Below are 19,390 nucleotides of genomic sequence, written 5' to 3' on the forward strand. Positions count from 1 at the left end.
GAACACCAAGAGACAGAAAGGGCCACATGAACCAGAGACTACATCATCTTGAGACCAGAAGAACTAGATGGTGCCCAGCTACAACTAATGACTCCCCTGATAGGGAACACAATAGAGAACTCCTGAGGGAACAGGAGAGCAGTGGGATGCAGACTCCAAATTCCTATAAGACCAGACTTAATGGTCTGACTGAGACTAGAAGGAACCCAGTGGTCATGGGTCCCAGACCTCTGTTGGCCCAGGACAGGAACCATTCCCGAAGCCAACTCTTCGGACATGGATTGGACTGGAGAATGGGTTGGAGAGGGATGCTGGTGAGGGGTGAGCTTCTTGGATCATGTGGACACTTGAGACTATGTTGGCATCTCCTTCCTGGAGGGGAGATGAGAGGGTGGAGGGGGTTAGAAGCTGGCGAAATGGACACAAAAAGAGAGAGTGGAGAGAGAGAGAGTAATTGGGAGTATGTAGCAAGGTGTATATGGGTTTTTGTGTGAGAGACTGACTTGATTTGTAAACTTTCACTTAAAGCACAGTAAGAATTTTAAAAAAAAAAAGATGAATGGATCTCAAACTATGGTACATGCACACAATGGATTACTAAAGAACAATCAGGAACCTGTATCTAACAACATGGATGAATCTGGAGGGCGTTATGCTGAGTGAAATAAGTGAATCACGAAAGGACAGATACTGTATGGGACTACTATTATAAAAACTCATGAAAAGTTTACAAACAGAAATAATCTTTGATGGTTACAAGGGAGGAGTGGGGAGGAAAAAAACACTAACTGGACAATAGATAACCAGGAACTTCGGTGAAGGGTAAGACAGTATACAATAATGGAGAAATCAGCGCAACTTGACCAAGGCAAAGTCACAGAAGCTTCACAGACAAAAATAAGCTCCCCGAGGAACCGAATTATTGGGCTCAAGGCTGGGGACCATGGTCTTGAGGGCGTCTAGCTCAATTAGCGTAACATACCTTAAAAAGAAAATGTTCTATAGCTTACTCTGGTGAGTAGTGTCTGGGGTCTTAAAAACTTGTAAGCGGCCATTTAAGATACGTCTACTGGTCCTACCCCTTCTGGAGCAAGAATGAAGAAAACTAAAGATACAAGGGAAAGATTAGTCCAAAGGACTAATGGACTACAACTACCACAGCCTCAACCAGACTGAGTCCAGCACAACTAGGTGGTGCCTGGCTACAAACACTGACTGCTCTGACAGGGATCACAATTGAAGGTTTCAGAAAGATCTGGAGAAAAATGTAGAGCAATATTCTAACTCATAAAAAAAAAAGAGCAAATTTACTGGTCTGACAGAGACTGGAGAAACCTCGAGAGTATAGCCCCCGGACACCCTTTTAACTCAATACTAAAGTCACTCCTGAGGTTGACCCTTCAGCCAAAGATCAGACAGGCCTATAAAACAAACAATAACACATGTAGCTCAACCACGTATACGGGACTAAACAGGCACACCAGTCCAGGGGCAAGGACAAGAAGGCAGCAGGGGACAGGAAAGCTGGGCAAATGGAAATGGGGAACCCACGGTTGAGAAGGAGAGTGTGTTGACACATCAAGGGGTTGGCAACCAATGTCACAGAACACTATGCATATTACTTGTTTAGTGAAAAACTGATTTGCTGTTAACTTTTCATCTAAAGCACAATTTAAAAAAAAATCAATTTTGAACTGCAGTGGTTGGTAAAAATCTTCAATTTCTTCATCTTTGGCTTTAGTAGTTGATGTATAAATTTGAATAATAGTCATATTAACTGGTCTTCCTTGTAGGTGAATGAGTATTATCCTATCACTGACAGCGATGTACTTCAGGATAGATCTTAAAATGTTCTTTTTGACGATGAATGCAATGCCATTCCTCTTCAATTTGCCATTCCCAGTATAGTAGACCATATGATTATCTGATTCAAAATGGCAAATACCAGTCCATTTCAGCTTACTAATGCCTAGGGTATCGATCTTTATGCATTCCATTTCATTTCTGATGACTTCCAATTTTCCTGGATTCATTCTTTGTACATTCCATGTTCTGATTATTAACGGATGTTTGCAGCTGTTTCTGCTCTTTTTGAGTCGTGCCACATCAATCCAAGTGTCCTTCATCAGGAACATGGATAAACCAACTGTGGTATATCCATCCAACTGAGTATTACTCAGTAATCAGAAGTAACAAACCATGGGTACACATGACAGCATGGACGACTCTCATGCATTATGCTGAGTAAAAGCAACCAGACTCAGGTTGTTGAATGGAACCTAAGCTGCTGTGTAAACCTTTACTGAAAACACAGTAAAATATTTAAAAAAAAAAAAAAAAGAACCCACACTCAAAAATCTACAGACTCCACATCTGCATCTACTAGACATTCTGGAAAAGGCAGAATTACAGGGACAGAACCCTGGTCAGTGGTTGCCAGAGGCTGATAGAAGGAGAATTAGGAACAGAGCTGACTTCAAAGGGGTATGAAGGAATATTTTTTGAAGTAAACTTTTCTGTCTTCATTGTAGTGGTGGTTACATGACTGTGTTCATCAAAATTCAGAGAACTATACACTAAAATGGGCGGATTTTACTCTATGTATATCGTAACAACTGAAAAAAAAAAGAATGTAAAAAAACAATTTTCTAAAATGCCTGACTCTAGAACTTGTTTCTAAATTTATCTTGTTGGTTGTGCTTGAACCATCTGAACGGAGTTTTGACTTCTGATTCTGAACTGCAATAGCTCAGCTCTTCCCCTAAGCTTTGGGTCATCTACCAAATGTAGCTTCCTCCTGTTACTGACAGAAGTACTGAACCCACAGGGCTATAGGGAGAACGTGCACGCTGCTGACACCCATCTATTAAGTGATGTTTTCCAGTGCTGAAATCAGATAAGAAGCCATATAACTACACTACTATCTATATCACATTTCTCCACTATAGCCAAAGAGATAAAATGAAGGACTTGACTAAGGGCCTCATTACCTGGGACACTCCCTCCTCCTGGCTGATTATCTATTCAAGTCTTTTTCCAGGGACTGATTTACATTCTCTGGCCTACAGTTTCTAGGACCCACCCTTTTTGTTCCTTAAAACAGAATTAAAATGTCTTTGGCACCTCTCCTATTTGCCAGGATTCATAAGAGATTATTAAAATAGGTTCTGCCATCAGAGTAAATCATCTTTTTTAAATCTCCTATGACGTAATTCAACTGAGTCTAGCAATTTTACTCATGGAATCTTTTTTCTTTTGTGAATGAAAAAAATTATTCTCCTCTGTTGGGCTTCCAATCCTTCTAATCATCTTTGTTGTACTTTTTTCAGACTGATGACCATTCTCCCGTCAATATTTCAGTATCTTATACACAAGCAGTGAGGCCATCCTGTCCTTGGTCATCTCTTTGCTTAAAACACAGTTCAGTGGCTTTTTAAAAAGGCCTCTCTTTCCTTAGCATTTTCCCAGAAGTCTTCCTGATACCATTCTCTGAAGAAAAGCAGATAAAATACTGGCTCTGCTATTTACCTCAAGCAGCTATTTAAGCCCTCTGCTCCTCAATTTTTTTGTTAGGTAAAACGGGAATATTACCACCCACTGCATGGTTAACAACTAAGGATTAAAGTTGATGTATAGTAAGTGCCTTGTTCAGTGTCTGGCCATAGAGGCACTTAATACTTTTATCATATTGTATTATGTTCATACTTGATAATGTTCTTCCCTTCTTTTTGTACCTGACCTTCTAAACTTTGAGCTCTTTAGTGTTTACAGTCAACACCACTTTTTTTTTTTTTTTTTTTTTTAATTTTCCCTTCTTCCTCTTTACTTCTTGCTAGGACAAGAGCAACTGTTTCTCCGTCTCCCTCTAATCTATTCTGCGTGTAATAACAAATCATCTTTACATAACAAAATAACTTGCCACTTCTTACTTCAGTTCCTCCAATGGCTTCCAATGCATTTGGAATAAAGTCCTTTTCCCTTAGTGGGGCTGGGCAGGAGCTGGTGGCTGGCAGCTCTTCAGCGCATTAATTGTGCATCAGCTCTATCAGCCTGCCTTCACTACCTTGGACACAGAAAGCTCTTTCCTGCCCCGCCCCACTGGTTCCCAGTGTTTGCCTACTTGACCTGTAGGTCGCCACTTAAATGTCAAATCCTCAGAGAAGCCTTTGCTGACTAACTGGACACCCAGTCAGCCCGTCCCCAGAGTTTTGTCCACTCCTCCATGGCACCACACACGCGAGCGACGGCACCACACAGTCAAGCGACTGCGCCACAATGGCACCTGCTTCTGCCAGTGCCTGTGCTATGCCTGCCCATGAAAGGCACTCACATATTTGTTAGGTGGGAGCTCAAAAAATTGGTGAGATGCCCCTCAGACACACCAACAGAGGGCACTTAGGGTTACATATGTACAGAAATATTTATTTACAAGAATGCTCATCACAGCATTACTTAAAACAATAAAAAATGAGAATCCTAAAGTCTAAAACTAAGGCAATGTCTATTTTATAAAACAATAATGGACATTTCCATTAAAGTTAATAAAAATTAATATTTTAACAGAGTACGAAATGACATGAGAAAATAATGCGATAAATAAAAAGAAATGGATATAAAACCATGTATGTATCACCCCAGTTTCCTTTAAAAAAGATGAAAAAAGAAGTGCTGGTGAATGTTTTTATATGTACATTTTCACCACAATAAAAAGAAAGAAAAAGCCATCTGTGTGCATGCGGGTTCACTACAGAAAGGTCTGGAAGAAAATATTCTCAAACGATACTATCTTAAATAATGTAATGAAAATCTCTCCACTCAAAAGTTTTTTTCCTGTGTTCTGTAAATTTTTTATATTTTCATAATCAGAAAAAAAACAATAAATGTTCTATATAATGAAGAGATATCAGTTCTAAGTAAGACTGATGTGACTACAGATCCATCAGGAGAACATGTGATCAGAAATTCAGATGCCATGGGAAAAGCCAAGAATATTCCCTTCGCTCTCAGCACTGCAGAGACAGCCACACCAGGGCCAAATACGGGAGCCTTCAATCTTACCTGGTTATTGACAACCACATGCACAGTGCCGTGCGTCGTATAGGACGGCAGGTCACTCAGGTGGAAGGTCTCGTACACAATGCCCTGACCAGCAAACGCAGCATCTCCATGCAGAAGGATGGACATGACCTGAAGACACACAGATAAGACCCTCCTCACCACCAAATCCCACAAAGATAGTGGAAATAAATTCAAAACCTGTGTTCTAAAAGTTCTGAAATAATTTCAAACATAGAAAAAAGTTACAAAAGGGTACAAAAAATGCCAGTATGCCCTTCACCTATCTTCCTCAATTGTTCACATGCTACTGTATTTACTTCCTGTCTGTACACCTCCACTGTCATGCATCTTTTTTTTGAACTGTCTGAAAGCACACTGCAGGCAGGAGGTCCCTATCCCTTGTATGGTTGCCACGTTCTTTGCAAAAGACATCACTAAAATGCATGCTTTCCTTCCTCTCTTAATGCCACCCTTCTAGTCTGGGCTCCATTTGCTCCTGAGAGCAGTTTCTGTCCTCCAATTCTTGAAGCATAATAGTAGATTCATTTTTAGTTACAGAACCAGGTACGCTAATACTTGGTTCCACCGCTAATGAAAAGCCTGACCTCTGTCTGGAACCAGCCTTACTCTTCTCCCCAGAGGAGCTGGCCTCTTCCTGCTCTTCCCCACTCTCCCCTCTCCGTCCTTGCTCCTATCTTTCAACTCCACAGAATGTCCTTTCTTTCTCTCCTACCTAAATCCTACCATTTCTACCTCTTTTCTCATTGAGTATGATAACTATCATCTTTGAAAAGGGAGTTGATGGCCTTTTAATTCTCCTCCTTTATAACTCCAGCCTGAATCTCTATATATATATTCCTCTTCTGAAGTTCTTTACCAGTTAACTTAGCAGTTTTATATCACATTGTTGTATGTTCTATTAGCTTCTTTACATATTATCTTATTTCTACATCCTTGAGAGCAAGGTCAATGCAGCCTATTTCTTATTTTCCCCAGGTGCACACGGTACACACTTAGCAAATACGTGATTTTTTGATTGCTTGGTTTTAGGTCATCGTTAATAAGAATGATACATTGGGATATTTGTCATCTTGAGATTAAATAAGAGGAAATGGTTACAATCAATTGAGGATATCTGGACACAAACTGGCTGGAAAATCAGCATTCAATTAATGTGTAAATCCTGAAAAAGAACTGCAGGGTTTTGAAGAGTCAGTCTCATTTTGCCAGGAGAGACAGTGTGGCCTGGCCACTGTCACACATGGTAAATACCAGAATCAGGCACAGCCAGAGCTTCGAGTCCATTTTTCTGCATTTCTAAACTGTGTCACGAACTTATTTCCCTGATAACGAGACTTTCTTCTCACACATTTGTCAGCGGGACATTTCTCCTTCAAGCTTGCTTACAATTCTCCTTACTAAGATTTTCTCCTCCTTTTCAATAAAAATGCTTCTTTATTCATTAGTGGAAACCCCAGTGGCTTAGTGGTTAAGTGCTATGGCTGCTAAAAAAAGGTCAGCAGTTCCACTCTACCAGGCGCTTCTCGGAAATTTTACGGGGCAGTTCTACTCTGTCCCATAGGGTCACTATGAATTGGAATTGACTAGATGGCAACAGGTTTGAGTTTTTGGTTTTATCCATTAGTAGTATTTGTGTAAGACCAGTTTTTCCACAGACGTGATTAAAACTCCCTATTTTTAGTGGCTATGACTTTGGTAGATGGCATATTTATAAGTGGGACTAATTTGCTGTTTGCTATTCTTGTAAAGCTGGGTTAGGATACTTCTTTAAATCCCAGAGATGTGAAGCCTAAGACATGTCAAGGGGCTTCACAACACTGCCAGCAAGTGGAGACTCCATCCTGTTTAGGAGGCTGGGAGGAACTGCTTCACTCAGAGGCTGTGTCCTCATGGGCCTTGCCCAGTGGCCCTCACCTTTTTCCCTTCAGTGTCCCCACAGTAAAACTGCTCAGCTTTGGTCTTGCCCATCACCACAGGGTCGGCAGCCTCGAGGTGGGAAGGGTTGGCCACCAGGGACAGAGTGATATTCCTGTCTGTCACGCGGTTAATCCTCCGATGATACATGCCCAAGTGATACTTCACATCTCCAGAGCCCTGAAAGTACAAACAGTGCATCTTTACACTGGAAAGGAAGGAAAAGTCACATTGTCCCTAAAGGCAAGAGCTATGAGTGTATTTCTTCACACAGATCCTTTGTATTTTACTTCTATTCTCAGAACCCCCTATTCCTTGAAAGAATGGGAAAGCCTCCTCTCCAGGACAATTCTGACCAGGGCACAGGGAAAAGGTCTCTAAGCAGATAGGTATCTACTTGCCTCCCAGCAGGGTATTACTATGAACGCCCCGTCCCCCCATCACAATACAGGTCCTGAAGTGGTCAGCCACTGGCCACTTTCTTTGATTCCCAGATTCTCTTAAACAGGAGGGGAAACTAAAATGGTATGGAGGATCCCAGCCCTAACAGTCTTTTCCCAAGAAACAGATGGAGCCAGGGAGGTTTCGTCTAGGCACGGAATATTCATACACTCAAGCCCAGACAATCTGTGCCAGGCAGGAAAACAATGATCAGGGTTAAAGCTCTGCTGGAATTGTCTCCAGAGAAACACAGGTGACTCACCTCATCAGCCGCCTCCAGCTTTGAATCAAACTGACAGAAGATCTGCTCTAGCTCCTTCCTGATGACGTTTGCAAGCACGTTCAGCCGCCCTCTGTGGCACATGGGGCAGGTGAGTGCTTGCCTGAGGCTCGCTGGGGCCAGCCCCCCGTGAACCCATCCCCATTCAGAGCTCACAGCCAGCCAGCCTCCAGCCTTCCTACCTCTGCTCCCCTCACCTGCTGTGCACAGCACCTTTGCAGTGTGCAATCTAAGGAGAACTGAGACCCAGGGCTGGTAGCAGACACCGGGCTCACACTCCCAGGTACCTAGATGAAGTTTGCACAGCGGGGCGGGCAGAGGGGCAGCTGCACAGAACCACAGGGCCGCCCACCGGCATGTGCTGCGTGGTCTGGCCTCACTCATGCATGCTTTTCTTGACTTCTGGGCTATTGTCAAGGAGAGCGACATTCCCACAGGTTAGCGATCTCCCTTCTGCTGTGGTCCCTGACAAAGGTATTTTTGGTTCACTTTTTATAAAAATATAACCCAAGGCCAGGATGACGTGTCTAAAACACGTGCCCTTGGATATGACAGTGACTCTCCAAACTGAGAAAAAGCTACTCGAAACAGGGATAATGGTTATCCTGAATTAGAGACAATGCAAGAACTCCTGGAGAATAAGACACCCTTATACCAGAATGGGAGTCCTCCTTCAGGCACACTGACTGAGCTTTAAACCAGAAGGGCTACTTATGACCCAGTAACTTAAATGCATGCAAGGTTACACAGGGATGGGGCAGGAAACCAAGTTGCTTTCTGTGCCCAATAGGCAATGGTGAGAGAAACAGACTGACAGGGGAAGGGGTCAGGCAAGAGGGCCCCAGCTGCTGCAGAACCGTCCCTGACAGTTACCTGTGTGGCATGCCCATAATCACATAATCAACTCCATTCTCACTCGACTTGTCAATGATAGTCTTCAGGGCAGGAATCAACACCTCACAGCCTTCCAAACCAAAGCGCTTCTCAGAGGACCACTTCCTCTGAAGGAACTCCTCAAACCTGGAAGGAGAGCCCAAGGAATCAAGAAGGCAATTTTATAGGGACCAAATCCCAAAGTCAGACTTTCCGAAACAACAAAATCCAGTCCAACTGCTGTTGAGTCAACTCATAGTGACCCCATGTGTGTCAGAGTAGAACAGTGCTCCATAGGGTTTTTAATGGCTGACTTTTAAGAAGTAGGTTGTCAGGTCTTTCTTCTGAAGTGCCTCTAGGTGGACTTGAACCTCCAACCTTTTGGTTAGCAGGTGAGCATATTAATCATTTGCACCACCCAGTGACTTCCAAACGACAAAAGTATAAAAAGGTCAGGCAGAGGGGCTCTCCTTTCACAGGTGAGACTGTGTGCCACATCCCAGGTTCATCCTCCCAAAAGGGAGGCTACTAAGGCCACACCGTGGAATGACAGGCCACGCTGCAGGGCTTAAGTGTTCACACATCCGGGACTATGTCTTTCCTGGAAGGCTCATGTTTTGGAAATCCAGGTCCAAGGTGCAGCCTCCCACAGGTCAGATACCTGGTGGACCGCACGAGCCTGGCCAGCAGAGTTCGTTTCTCCTCGTTCGTGAACTGCATGATTCCAGGAGTCTCAAACTTCTGCCTGATCCACTGGCACTGCTCCAGGTCATTGATAAACATAAACTCCACTCCAATATGCTGACAATAGGCCATCTATTTCACAAAGACATATGCGGTGAAGAGGATTTTTAGTTAGACCTGGCTGAATGCAAAAAACGTTGACTACCCATTTAGCTAGAAGGGAGGAGAGGAACAGTCAAGTGGTTTCCTTTTAAGATACACCAAGACCCAGGTGTAACCCAAAGGAGCAAAGTGGTGTCAGCACCAGGCCCAGACACCTTCTCTCACTCCAAACTTGGCCATGATATGCTTTCTTCGGCGACCAGGTTACATGTACACAGATCCAGGATGACAATAACGGACAGCAAGGACTTCTACGCCTCCTTCATGGGCCAAGCCAAAGAACAACTTCCCCGACTCCACTCCTTTACTCTCGGCAGGGAGAGCACACGGCATCAGCTTTGGGATCTGGGTAGTTTCCCGAGAAAGGCATGATATCCCTAGCAAAGTGGTTTCCCTGACCTTAAGGTCAGGCTTGTGCCCAGAACCCATGAGAAACAAAGGCCCACACCATGCTGGTGGAGAACACAGCTAAATGATCATTTTAACTAGGGTTTGCAGGTTTTAAAAATTTTAAGCTCTACTTTGTAATAACTCCTCTTAGGAACTATAGGGTCCTAAAGAAGCATAACTGGACACATTACAAAAGACAGGTCCTGAATACACCAGGCCTCCCACACCACTGTGTACCTAACACTGTGCCAAAACCTCAGGAAAGGTGGTCAGCATGCTAGTCGAGCTCCGAACAGGGCAGGAGACCAAGGGAGAGTCAGGGTTCATGGGAAAGAAAATTGAGAGAGGAAAAGAATAGGAAGAAAAGGGAAAGATTCCATCATCAAAAGAAAGATGTATGCCCAGGAACCAGCACTCTCTAGAAACCCTGATGGCCCTCCTTGGAGTCCAAGGCCCTTGCTAAGGCCCTGGCTTGACATGAAAGCCAGAGTGGCCAATGCTTACCTTCCCTCCCCAACTGCTACAGCTATTTAGGGGTATCAGAATGAGGATCTTAAAACAAACACTGAAGAAGGAAATGGGCCCTGAATGTGAAACACCAATAAGACTAAAGGCCAGTAGGGACATTTTACAGACCTCAGGAACATTCTTTCAAATGTCTTAAGAGCAGCCACCATTTACTTACAGAATGCCAGGTTTCTATTCACTATCTTACTTAGTTTTCACAACGATAGGGAAAATTGGTTGGCACAGATCAGTTAAATGATTTGCCCAAAATCACAGTGGCAGGGTCAGGATTTGAACTTAGGCCATGTTCTCTACTTTCTCCCTATCTTCCAAAGAAAGAATGGACTATCATTACACAATTTGTTCCATGATTATGACACAAAGTACAATGTGCCTGAACTAGAAATAATAGCTGCGAGGTCTGGAATCACTTTGCAGAAAGCCATTTGGCCTTTGATCTTGGTTCCTGCAAACTGGACCACACCTGAAACAAATGAGTGGGGGCTGACCAGACCATGAGGGACCACCTGGGGGCCCAACACTGGCTGTGCTTCAGGAGGCATGATATAGCTTATCACAGACACATCATGGTGAGACCAGTAAAGGCCTTGGAAGATTCAAGGAGCTTCCTGGTCGGTGATCACGCACGGGAGAGGGTCACACGTCCCTCTTTGAGACATGGGAGCTTCACGCTGTGACCCCTCCCAGACCTCACCCTATGTGTCTCCTCGTTAGTATCCTCTCTGGTTGTAATAAATCTGTAGTAAGTACGGTATACTCTTCATGAATTCTGTGGGCCATTCCAGCAAATTATCGGACCCAAAGGAGCAAGGGGAGTTGGCTGGACTGAAGTAGAAGGAAACATGTGGAGTGGGATTTGTTATCTACCACACAACCTGGCATCAGAAGTGGGTGATCTTAGTCTCCCTGGACTAGTATGCAGAATTGGGATAGTCGGCAGGATTCACTAGCACGGACCCTGACTGCGTAACAGCAAACCACAGCACTCTAGGTATCATCCTATTCAAGAGAATGAAATCTTGTCTAGAGAAAATGAAACTGGGAGAGATTCTGGTATAAGGCACTTTTATTAACCCCAAAGCATATTTTCCTAGTGAATATCTAACACAATAGAACTGGAACTTCACAGTCGGATTTTCAAGAACTTCGGGAATGGTATGCCATCAGTCACCTTCCCTGACTTCAAAGCCAGTGTAAGTTCACCACCCCTACTTAACCTTGACAGATGTCTGGGGCTCACAGAGCATTAAATCCCACTAATCAGCAGAAGAAAGTATACTTCTGCAAACACATTTGAGAGGAGGTGGCCCAGCCAGAGTGGTTGTGAGTAATAACCCTCTTCATCAGCTTAAAAAAAGACATGGTTTCCCTCAGGGGTCAAGGTCTGAACTGCAAATCAGAGCAGAGTGATGCTCTAATGCATCCTGGTTATTTTTTTAATATAACTTATGCTATTTTTGTTGTTTTTGATAACATACACAGTGGAATATATACCAATTCAACAATTTAGTGACACTGATTACATCCTTTGAGTTGTACAACCATCCTCACCCTCCTTTTCCAAGTTGTTCCTCCTCCATTTACATAAACTTGCTGTCCCGCTAAGTCTCCTATCTAATCTCTCAGTTTGATCCTATAGAGACAGATCTTAAAAGAGCACAATGCTCAAGGCAGACATTCCTTATTAGTTAAGCTGAACTACTGTTTGGTTTTAAGAAGGCTTCGGGGGATGTTTTCAGTTTAAGGTTTAAAGATTATCTCAGGGCAATAACTTCAGGGGCTCATCTACCCTTCCTGGCTCTAGAAAGTCTGAAGTCCATCAGAATTTAAAATTCTGTTCTTCATTTTGGCCCTATTGATCAGTATTCTGCTACAGAATCCTTGATCAAAATGTTCAGTAATTGACACCATTCAGTTCTTCTGGTCTCAAGGCAAAGGAGGCCATTGTTCATGAGGCAATTAACCACACATTCATTTCCTCCTCTTATTCCTGACTCTCCCTCTTCCTCTGTTGCTCCAGACAAATAGAGACCAACTGTTGAGCCTTGGATGATCACTTGCAAGCTTTTAAGACCCCAGGCAATACAAAAGGAACTAGAAGGCCAATTAACTGGGTTGTCCTGTGAAACCATGACCTGAAATCTCCAAACCAAGAAACCAAATCCCATAAGGTATTCGGTTGTACTTACGTAGCCTTAACAGCTACTCTGTTTTTTTGTCATTGTTGAAATATATCGATTGCACAACTTCTGCCAATTCAACTTTTCACATGTGTACAGCTTATTGACAGCAATTAGATTAATTGGCTGTGCAACCCTGCCCTTAATCCATATGAGTTTTCTGACACCCTAAACCAAAACTCAGTACTCCATAAGCAGTAACACCCCCCGACCCCTTTTTGATGGCTGATTTACTGAAAGCAGACCACCAGGCCTTTCTTCTGAGATGACTCTGAGTGGGCCTGAACCTCCAACCTTCTGGTCAGCAGCCAAGTGCTTTAACTGTTTGCACCGCCCAGGGACTCCAAGTTAACCACAGGGGACATTAATGCCTGCCCCCACCTTTAATTCTGCTCTCCAGGAAGGAAAGGCGAACTTGAGAGGAAAAGGAGACACTGCTATGGAAAAGGTATTTCCCAGGGAAGGCTTTCTAATTAGAGAGGCATGCTTAACTATGAGCTGCTGAGCTCCCCACTGAAGATTCGTTTGGGTTAATAAGCAAGCACTCCTTTGAAGTTCCGGAGGTGCTACTGCTGTAAGCCATCTCTTAGTGCCGACTGGTTTACCCAGACCGCTCTCCTAACATTTATCTGAAATAAAGTGAGGGAGTGGGGTGGGAAATATGAGCATTAGGGCAGGAATTTGACACAAGAAAGAGAAGTAAGTTTGGGGTAGGGCCATTTGGAAAAGGATCAGTCAAATGGGGTGCCATTTGTGGGGTACAGAAAACATAAGAGCTTCTAGATTATCATCTGACAGAATTTCACTGTAAACCACATATGCAATTAAAAATTTTCTTGAAGAAACAGGTAAAATTAATTTTTATATTTTACTTGACTCATTGTATCTAAAACATTACCATTAAACAAACCGAACTCGTTGCTGTCAAGTTGATTCTGACTCACAGTGACCCTCTCAGACAGAGCAGAGCTGCCCCATAGGGTTTCCAAGGAGCGGCTGATGAATACGAACTGCTGGCCACTTGGTGAGCAGCCGAGCTATTAACTACTGCACCACCAGGGCTCCCTTCCATTACACCATCATTATAACATGTAATTAATATTTTTTTAAAAATTGAAATGTTTTACATTCTTTTTTTTTTTCGGTACTGTCTTTGAAATCTGGTGTGCATTTTATACTAGTCTCAATTTAGACTAGCCATACCTTCACTGCTCACAGTCACACGTGGCTAGTGGCTGTCATGCTGGACAGTATAGACCTAGAGGTCATGGTCAAGAGTGGTACTGCTGGAGTGCAAGTAAAGGAGCTGGGAAGGATCCAAAGGTCAGTTTATCTAAGACTAATCCTAACCACAACCTTCCTAATGCTGAAAGAGACCAACAAAGCTGTCACTTAGATCGTCAGATTTCCACCTCTCTCTCCCCATCAGCCTGGAAGCGATAAAGACAAAGTAGGGAAGCAGCTGTAAGTAGACGCTGAGAATACTGCAGGATGCTTGTCACATATTATAGAAAATGTCACTACTAGATACTCAGAAGGATTTTATGCCACTCTGCAGTCAAAGGTAGAAGGACCAACATGAGAATTTAAAATTAAATCTCACTTCCTAGAGCCACGGCTCTCCACCTTGGCTACACAGTGAAACCACAGGGACCAGGGTATGAACCTGAGGTTCTGATTTAGTTCATCTAGGCTGTGGCCTGGGCCCTGGGATTGCTGGAAGCTCCCAGGTGATTCTAATGTGTAGCCTAGGTAGAGAACAAGTGCAGGACCCTGCTACTCAGTGTGGTCCAAACTGGGAGCCTGTTAGAAAAGCCGGGTTCCACCTGTGATTCAGATCTGCACCTTATCCAGGATGCCCAGGTGGTCTGCACACACATTAAATTCCGAGAAGCTCCGCTCTAGATCGTGCAGTGCATCTCAACTTCAATTCTTAAGCTCTGAATGTCATCGGCAGCAGTGAGTAGTAAGAAACAAACACGTGGCATGGACCATCTCACTAAATCTAGTCCAGCCCTGTGATCCTGAGCAGGTTTCAGCCAAGCTTCCAGACTAAGATAGGCTAGGATTAAAGGTCTGGCAACCTACCTCTGCAAATCAGCCAATGAAAACCCTATGGATCACAATGGTCCCACTGGCAACAGATCACGGGGATGGCACAGGGCAGGCAGTGTTTTGGTTCATTGTGCATGGGGCTGCCATGAGTTGAAGGTTGACTCAATGGCACCTAACAATAACCCATATGAAATGGGTGTTGTAGTTAACCTTCCTTGTACAGATGAAGAATTGGCTGTTCAGAGGTTAAGTAACTTGTCCAAGGTTGGTAAGGACTTGAACCCGGGCAGTTTAATCCCAGAGCCTACATTCCTAACCAGTATGCTATAATTTGTGTGAATGAATGCCCCTGGCAGGCTTAGTATTAACATAATAACCAGATAGGAGGAGGAAAAAAGACGAATAAAACAGAAGGACGAGACAAGCAGAAGAGGAGAGGGAGAATGAGGAAGAAAGGTAGGCCACTAGTAGTCTTTAGAACCAGTATGCCTGGGGAGAGTGTCCTTGGCTCAAGACAGGACTTATTCTTCAGGGAACCCTCACACAACTGAAATAAACTCTCACTGGCTTTGAATGCAGATTCCCTCCACCTCCCCCCAGCCCCGCCCCCGCCCCCGCCCCGCCCCGCCCCCATAGCTGATCTCAGAAACATGGATTTCTATCTGCAGCCTACAAAATAGGAAAAAAGTTCCCTTTTCCTTAAAATTTTTAAAAATACAAAACAAAGAAAAACAATTAGTCTTGAAGTCATACTGCCAACCCAGCCTCTTGGCAGGGACATCTGATTTGTTTTGGAACCTGACCTGTATTGTCTTACCTCCAGCCGACGAATGATCTCCCGAAGCGGAAGGGCAGACTCCTTTCCCCCAATGAAGGTTGTGGTGGGCAAGTGGAAGACTTTGTCGAGATCAGATTCATGCAGTCCATAAAACCCTGCAGGATTATTGTGGGTGGGACAAGCCAGATGAGAGATGTCTTTGTAAAACATGGGACAGTCATATAGGGGCCAACATTTCATGGAAAGGAGAAGGAACTTCCCAGGGGAGAAAAATAAGAAGAAAAAAAAGTCACATAATAAAACCCAACTCATCTAAATGAAAAATAAATAGTAATATTTTATAGCCAGAAACACAAACTTTAAGAATAGCAGCTGATTAACATTCCTGGCTGCCACAGGTAAACCAGAATAAGACTCATATTATGCATATGACTTTTTTCAGCCCAGTGTACAAATCACACACAATTTAAAGACATTTATTTCAAGGTCCTGAGGACACAAACCCATGTTGAAGGTAGAAAGAGAGAGCCACAAAAAGGCACTAGGTAAGTCAATCTAACAGAAAGTGAAAATGGTTAAGGAGGGAAATTAAAGTAAAAAAGGAGGAAGTGCTACAGGAATTTAGCAAATTATTTAGGTATCACATGACAATAACGTATGTATGCAGTAAGTAACAAAAAGCTGGGGAGAGGCAGGAGAGAGAAAGCCATCACCAAGAAACCAGCAGTAAGTGGTCCATGGCAGGATGAAAGTAGAGCAATAGGGCAGTACATACAGCCACTCCCATCCTCTGGCTAAGGACGGCTTTCTTCTCCTGAAAACACCCCAACCTGCACCTTCTAAGCCCATCTTACAGAGTAGTCCACAGTCACTAATCTCACTTCCCTCCCCCAAATCCAATCACTTAAATATTTAGGAACCCTGACTATGTGCAAGGTGCTTTCTTGCCTGGAAGTATATTTCAAACGAATTTTTAAAAATGGTGGGAGGGCTCTTCCTTTGGCATTATATGGTTGTTCTCATATTGTAATAATTATCAGAGGGGAAGAGAGACGTGGAGAAAAGTGCTCCTCATGGTGCTCACAGTTCCATTCATGGTTTGCCCATCTACCCTGAGATAATGCTGGAATAAGGCAAAGGGGGCAGCTCAAGGACTCATTGGCACCTGAATACTTTATACCAGTATTTCCTCAGACTCCATGAATGAAAGCCAGTCTCTAAAGTTACCTGCATATGACTGTATGGGTGAAATTGTTCTGTTTTCAAATTAAATGTAAGTTTTAAGAGCAACTGTGAGACATAAAGTCCAGGGATTGGATTATAGCAGTCGTTTGCAAACACAACCATTTACCCAAACTGCTTAGTATGTGAAAATTCCTATTTCCAACCCACAACCCCAATAATCTTGACTCACTTGGCCTTGGGTGGGGCCCAAGAACCTCCCCAAATGATTCTGTTTCAAGCCAGGTTTGGGAACAACTGTTTCATTTATCTAATGCCTTAGGACAATTTTTAAACTTTTAAAAGCAAACTCTATGTTTTAAGCTCTTTTTGTTTTATTAAAAAAAAAGTAAATTTGGCTTTTTCCCTCAAGTAATTTGTATGTCAAAAAAGGGAATGGTGATGGTAGCAATGGCTTAGTTAGGCCTGCCCCCACCCCATTTCTTTCTGTGAATCGATCAAAAATGAGGGCCTGGCAGTCACCCAGAACAGGTGAAGCAGACCGCCCTGGCCACTCAGAGCCCGGCTTCACTGGCAACCACCCTGCATTGTTTACGGGAGAAAAACGAAATCATTTTGTGGGAAATTTTTCCTAGCTGAAAAAAACACTTGGGCCAGGGCCAGGTCAGAGAGACCAGCATATTCAATAATACACATTTTGTCAAGAAGACATCTTGACTGTTATAGAGTCAAGAATATCCCAAGGTGAGAACTGTGTATTTGAATTTTTTCATTGTGATGAATCCTGAGAACTAGTGGCATTAGAGGCTTATGTTCTAGATACCCCACCAAAACCAAACCCACTGCCATTGAGTCGATTCCGGCTCATAGCGACCCTATAGGACAGAGTAGAATTGCCCTGTAGAGTTTCCAAAGAGCACCGGGGGGATTCGAACTGCCGACCTCTCGGTTAACAGCCGTAGCACTTAACCACTACGCCACCAGGGTTTCCAGGCAACTCTAATAAATACCCTGTCCTCATTGTATGTTCTTCACTTGCACTACCCTGAAATTATCATTACTTGCGGTTGGACTGATGAATCTTAGAGCTGCTGGTTCCTACTTCTAAGTTCTTCAGTTGCTTGAAAAATTAAATCTAGAGACTTCTGCTTCTGAAGAGATGGAGTAGATATATCCCTATTCTTGCTAACAAGTAAAAATCCTGGACGTTATATATAAAACAAGCATAAGACTCTCAAAAATGGAGAGAAGAAATCAGACTAGGGACCCTAGGACCCCAGGAATGACACGGGGGTAAGCTCCCTGGGTTTTCTTTTTGCTTCTTACATTCCAGACTTGGAGCTGAGGAAGTTGGCAGCCTGGAAACCCCAACTACCGTATTTTTTGCACAAATAATGCATGTCTTCTATGTCTGTTTGCCAACTGCTCCCTCCCCCCAGCAAGGTATGTTTGTAAGCATTATACTTTTTTTTTTTTACAGCAATGGATTTGCTCATTATTCTGGCAGTCCGTGGTATATTCAATATTCTTCACCAACATCATGATTCAAGGGCATCAATTCTATGGTCTTCCTTATTCGCTGTCCAGCTTTTGCATGCATATGAACCTGTTGCCGACGAATTGATTCCAACTCATAGTGACCCTATAAGACAGAGTAGAACTGCCCCATAGCCAAGGAGTGGCTGATGATTTGAACTGCTGACCTTTTGGTTAGCAGCTGAGCTCTTAACCACTGCACCACCAGGGGTCTTTGCATACATACAAGGCAACGGAAAACACCCTGGCTTGGGTCATGCGTACTTTAGTCCTCAGAGTGAAGTCTTTGCCTTTTTAACACTTTAAAGTGGTCTTTTGCAGGTTTGCCCAATTCAATGCATCGTTTGATGTCTTAACTGCTGTTTCCATGGGCATTAATTGTGGATCCAAGTAAAATGAAATCCTTGAAAACTTCAATATTTTCTCCATTTATCATGATGTTGCTTATTGGTCCAATTGTGATGATGTTTGTTCTCTTTATGTTGAGGTGTAATCCATACTGAAGGCTGTGGTCTTTGATCTTCATCAGCAAGTACTTCAAGTCCTCTTCACTTTCAGCAAGCCATGTTATGTCACCTGCATATCACAGGTTAACTACATACATATACATGTATAATTAGACATACATGTATGTATGTAGACATGTGTATAAATATGTACATGTGAGTATACGTGTATATACAGGTGTATGCATATATATATACACGCGACTGTATGCACACATATTCAGATATGTAATAAAGCACAGAGGGGGCACAGAAACGGATCCTTCTTAGACATAACCAAATACTTCACAGGATTGGTTTCCTGGGTTTGAAGGATTAGGACCATAGTCTTGTGGGATATCTCAGTCAACTGGCATAATATAGTTTATAAAGTTTATATCCTACACCCTAGTTTGGTGAGTCGTGTCTGGGGTATAAAAAGCTTGGGAACAGGCATCTAAACTATAGGTCTCTACTCATCCAGAGCAAAAAAAGGAACCAGAAGAAACTAGTCTACAAGACTAACAGCCTACACGAACCATGGCCTCATCTACCCTGAGACCAGAAGAACTAGATGGTGTCTGACTACCACTACCACTATCACCTTTCTGATCAAGGTCACGAAAGATGGACCTGATTGAATGGGAGAAAAATGTGGAACAGAACCTCAAATTCCTAAAAATCAATCAAACAAGCACACACACACAAACAGATCTACTGGACTCGTTGAGACTGGAGGACTCCCTGAGACAAACCCGAGGTCACCTTTTAGCTAAATAACAACTGGCTCAAAAAATAATGAGTTATCATCCGTAAGTACTGT

General features: G+C 43.2%; 1 protein-coding gene across 4 annotated transcripts in view; it reads right to left on the reverse strand.

The window, feature by feature from the left end:
• Positions 1-19,390, reverse strand: part of OGDH (oxoglutarate dehydrogenase) — a 106,587-nt gene that overhangs the window by 27,891 nt on the left and 59,306 nt on the right. For all 4 annotated transcript variants that reach the window (XM_003418576.3, XM_010598274.3, XM_064290261.1 and 1 more), the window contains exons 5-10: positions 15,404-15,519; positions 9,249-9,403; positions 8,588-8,734; positions 7,697-7,787; positions 6,994-7,173; positions 5,059-5,187 (exon numbers count right to left, since the gene is read on the reverse strand). In XM_003418576.3, coding sequence (XP_003418624.1) covers positions 5,059-5,187; positions 6,994-7,173; positions 7,697-7,787; positions 8,588-8,734; positions 9,249-9,403; positions 15,404-15,519 — 818 coding nt within the window. The remainder of the gene's footprint in view (positions 1-5,058; positions 5,188-6,993; positions 7,174-7,696; positions 7,788-8,587; positions 8,735-9,248; positions 9,404-15,403; positions 15,520-19,390) is intronic.

Source organism: Loxodonta africana, chromosome 8 (genome assembly GCF_030014295.1).
Source record: "Loxodonta africana isolate mLoxAfr1 chromosome 8, mLoxAfr1.hap2, whole genome shotgun sequence".
Classification (NCBI taxonomy): Eukaryota; Metazoa; Chordata; class Mammalia; order Proboscidea; family Elephantidae; genus Loxodonta; species Loxodonta africana.